General features: G+C 36.9%; 1 protein-coding gene across 1 annotated transcript; it reads right to left on the reverse strand.

Annotated features, from left to right (window-relative positions):
• Window positions 1–687: 687 nt before the first annotated feature.
• On the reverse strand, window positions 688–2566 carry LOC149209240 (protein DMR6-LIKE OXYGENASE 1-like). The gene is made up of 3 exons (XM_089398550.1): window positions 2499–2566; window positions 1166–1394; window positions 688–954 (listed from the first exon to the last, which is right to left on the reverse strand). The coding sequence occupies exons 1-3, from the start codon at window positions 2564–2566 to the stop codon at window positions 688–690; spliced, it is 564 nt and encodes a 187-aa protein (XP_089254676.1).
• Between the last annotated feature and the right edge of the window lie 2353 nt (window positions 2567–4919).

The following is a 4919-nucleotide window of genomic DNA, read 5'->3' on the forward strand; positions in this document are numbered from 1 at the left end:
CACAATGATGTCTGTGTGATAACCTATTGGTCCACATAATACTAATTACTACTATTGAAATTCAACAAATTGATAAGAGTAAATTAAAATCTTAATAATCCCCTAGTACAATTGAAATTCAAAAAAATAATAAGAATAAATTCAAACACTTGGTTGCCAACTATTATTGCATTAAACAGTTTAAGTGATGTTTACCCACTATTCTTGCATTACATAAGAGTTCATTTAAAAGTGACTCATTCATACAGACATATATTCATATGATATAATATCATATTAGCTCCAATCAAATAAATGAAGTCATGTAACACTGTAATGGCATCCACCTTGGTTCCTTTTCTCCTCTTTCATCAGTAGAAAAATAAACATAAACAAGCCAGATAAATATAAACCAGCTAGATAGATAGAGTAGTATCATATCACAATTACAAACACCACACACCTGACATGTGAAACCAGCTAAATAGAAATAGATAGAGTAGTAACATATCACAGTTACAAATACCACACCAGACATGTGAAACCAGCTAGTTAGATAGAATAGTAGCACATCACAATGATAAACACCACACACCAGACATGTGAAACCTTTGCAAGTTTACTTTACTTCAGTAAATGGCATCATGGTTGTGTAAAACGCAAATGAAAATGATGAAGAAGGTAGTAGTGTGAGTGCCATAAATCAATTCAATGACCTTTCTCTGGATATTCGACCGTGAATTGATCCAACACAGTCTTACCGATCTGTAATGGCTCAAAGTAAAAACGTTTGAAGAACTCCTCATGTTTATATCCTCTGTACACAGCCGGATGCTGATCATCAATCATGGACGTTGCAGAAGCAATGAAGGAATCCTTGTCAGGGGAATAGAACATTGGAATTGATATACGCGTAGTGGAAGAGTTGGTTACTGCTCTATGTACAACACTCTTGAACTTCCCATTAGTCACAGTCTGCTCATTTTACACAAACAATTAAAGGCTTTAGTTATGAACACCATCACCATTTAAAAGACTCAAGAAAATTAAATTATGTATAATACACTAGCTGTGCCTTGCAGCCTTTACTCACCTACAGTTGATCCCCCAAGTTGACGACCAAGGCATGAGGTGTGGGTTCTACAGCGACCCACATCCCATTGTTTAGGACTCGCAGGCCGCTGACATCCCCCTGCATTAGAACCGTGAGGCCACCTTGATCTGTATGGCCTCCTACTCCAAGGGTGAGATCTGGGTTTGGGCATGGAGGATAGTAATTTATATGCATGTGTTGGCTTGGCTTTCCAAAAAGTTTATGCAAGTAGTCAGAATCGAGCCCCATAGCTTCAGAAATTGCTGCCAGCAGCTTGAGGTATATTGTTGTCAACTCCACAGTGTATTTGCCTGCAGTCTCTCTGTAACAAGTTAACGAGTTAGATGGTTGAAACTTGATACCTGTTTGGCCCCTTTTTGTACCAAGGTGCAAGGGGGGCACAAAAGGGTATTTTATGTCGATGGTTGATTTCTGGAATATTAATATTTTGGGACAACAGGGACATAAGCTAGATCAAATGAGGTTAAATAATTGATTTTGTCGATATTTATTTGATTTTGGAGCTTTATACCTGTTTGGCTGTTTTAACCAAGGTGGAAAGTGGAAAGTACTACAAAATGGTATTTTATGACAATGATTGATTTCTGGAATATTAATATCTAGAGACATGAGCTAGAACAAATGAAGTTAAATAATTAACTTTGTCCATGTTCATTTGATATTGAAATATATAAGAAATTCACAATCTACTTAAATTCAAAAAATAGTGAAATAAATAATATCCGCTAAAAAAATAAAAAAAAACATGCACTAACATTTCTAGATATTAAAAACCTCTGCCCCTTCTGAAATCCTGGTAAAACTTTTCCCCCCCAGGAATTCATGTTAGCAGAAATAAGCTCAAAAAAAGAAAGCAGATGAAATAAAATATACAAAATGGTGTTACATGAAAAATTAAAACACAACAATATTAAGAATAATGTTGTTGAGTAATTTTTCTTAAAACAATTAAGACAACGCTTTTAGACTAGACACTCCAAGCGACACTGCAATCCGGCTAGACAAAAGATTCAAAAGATATGTAATAACATAATTAGAATTTGTGGAATGCCTTACCTATATGCTGCAGGTTTTTCAGGCCAAGAGCTCATGACTTCCTCCAAAGGTAGACATGGTTGCATCAGAAGGTCCCTCCAGTTAAGGAATTCTGTTCGAACATTAGGACTGTCTGTAACAACCCGAGTCAGTTGCTTGGGGTCCTCTGAGAAGTAGCATGCTCAGTCTTCCGCAGGCATACTGACGAATTCTGTGCCAACCTCCATCATGTTTTTCATCACCGTTTCTGGTACTCCATGGTTCACTATCTATATTAAAACAATGGGTTCAAGAAAAAAAATATCATTTATTGATCTCAATCTTTAAAAGCATTTGAGATTACGAACTAAAAATGTATGGAAGGCTTCACCTGGAAAACGCCATGCTGCTCACATGCACGCCATATTTGTTGGATGACAGTTCTTCTGTTAGCGCCATCCAGGCCTTTGAGATCCACCACCGGAATTCTATCGAAGACAGACACCTAAGAAATATCGGGGCGTTCATCAAGAGGCCGAATATATTTATCTCGCACTTCAAGATGGTTCACTCCATTGGACAGGAGTGTTTCCATGTTGGGGATTTTTCTGATAAAATCTCAAAAACAAAGAAAATAAACTCCACAGAGGCAATGCTCTGTTTCACCTCCACAGGATCCTTTTGCACAGGGAAGCTTAAATTTTTTTTACTGAGGAACAGAGTATTTCACCACTATAAAATGATTGATATTCATTTAAAATAAAAATGCCTGAAACAACATATTTCTTCCTCTTTTATTGAGAGGGATTTACCAAAAACCTTCACCAAAACAAAATACTTTGTCTCTCTTTTACAAAATGATTTTTACACTGCTGTGTAAAATCTTCATACACTTTTACTGCTGTAAAAGGAGCTTTTACATTTACTGCTGTAGCATAAAAATTTACATAAGTTTATTGCTGTAAAACAATTTCATTATAAGCTCATGCATATTACAAAACCTCCAGCACATAAAACATTACAAGCTTTGTTCTCATTTCACCTTCGCACTGCAGTGCGTTTTCACCGTTCCATTACAAAAAGTCAACACCACAAAAACAAAACATTACAAAATACAAAGATGCATATCTTGTGCACTACTGTGCATACATCCTCTGGTTTCTTTTTCGCTGCCACGAACACCTTGTTTCATCTCCTCCCGTGTGCAAAAATACAATATCGTACAAAGTCAACGCATACACAAAACATATATTTTTATGTGTTAACAAAACAAGTTTAATATTACGTGCCGTAAATAAGAAAGACTTAAATGTTTACCTACTCCTATGACAATTTATTAAACATATTAACAACACTGTCTGCGGTCAACGAAACTTGACTTTTACTTCACGCATGATTTTTAATTCGATGCAGGTTCGTATGCATCTTGGAGCAATCGACGGCGGAGGTTGATGAAGTAAATCGGACGGTGGACGGAGATATCGGGAGGCATTACATGACTGAACGATAGCACCCAAGATTGTCAGACTTGCTTACGTATGGGGAGAGCCACATGTCTGCACCATATTGTATCGGGCTCAAATATACGGAAAATGTCTTTGCCGGAAAGTGGTCCGAGAAATCTCAGGCGGGTTTGGTGAACGGTTTCTGGCGATATACGTCTGCGTTGAAATTACATATTCAACACTCCCCTTTAATTTCAATTGCTGGGCATTCGGTCATACCTAGACACTTTCTCAAAAATTCAAAGCTTTTCTGATCCAAAGGCTTTGTCAAGATGTCTGCAACCTATTCTTGAGTCTCGCAATGTTCTAGGACAATTTCTTCATTGTTCACCAATTCTCTGATGTAGTGAAACCTTGTATCAATGTGTTTCGTTCTCTTATGAAACACTGAATTATTTGACAATGCAATAGATGAGCTATTGTCACAAAAAATCACTGTCGCTTTTGCCTGCTCTTGGCCTAAACTCCTCAACATTCTTCTCATCCAAACTGCTTGACATGTTGCTGCTGTAGCTACCACATATTCAGCCTCTGCTGTAGACAATGCTACAATGGACTGCTTCTTAGAAGCCCATGAAATGGCTCCTGAACCCATATGAAAAACATAATTGGAAGTGCTTTTCCGATCATCTACACTTCCATCCCAATCACTATCAGTGTATCTAATTAAATCTGAATGTTTTGAGACATTATATAAAATTCCAAACATTTTGGTACCTTTGACATACCTCAAAATTCTTTTTGCTGCTTGCCAATGTGCCTCTTTTGACCTCTCCATGAATCTGGAAATTAAACTAACAGCAAACATAATGTCAGGCCTAGTTGTTGTTAAATACATAAGGCTGCCTACAATACTCTTGTACAAACTAGGATCAAAATCCTTGCTGCTGTCTTCTCTGCTGAGTTTTAATCCCATTACTGTGGGAGTGATCGCTGCCTTGCATTCTTGCATGTTAAATCTGCCCAACACTTGATTTACATATCTTTTGCTTGTGAGATAAAAATTCCTTTTTCATTTTGATCTACTTCTATGCCTAAGAAGTATCTCAAGAAACTCATGTCAGTCATTTCAAATTCTTTTTTCATGACTGATTTAAAATTCTCAATGAGCTGATCATCATTACCTGTGAAAATAACATCATCAACATATAAGACAACAATCAAAATTTTACCATCTTTTTCTTTGATGTAGATGGTGGGTTCTCCCTCACACTTGTCGAATTCATTATCCAATAGATATGAATCTATCCTGTTGTACCATGCTCTTGGCGCTTGCTTCAGCCCATAAAGAGCTTTCTTCAATTTGA

The sequence above is a fragment of the Pinus tabuliformis genome, chromosome 1_2, assembly GCF_031772625.1.
Source record: "Pinus tabuliformis cultivar Carrire ecotype Pingquan chromosome 1_2, CPIR1, whole genome shotgun sequence".
NCBI classification, from domain to species: domain Eukaryota; kingdom Viridiplantae; phylum Streptophyta; class Pinopsida; order Pinales; family Pinaceae; genus Pinus; species Pinus tabuliformis.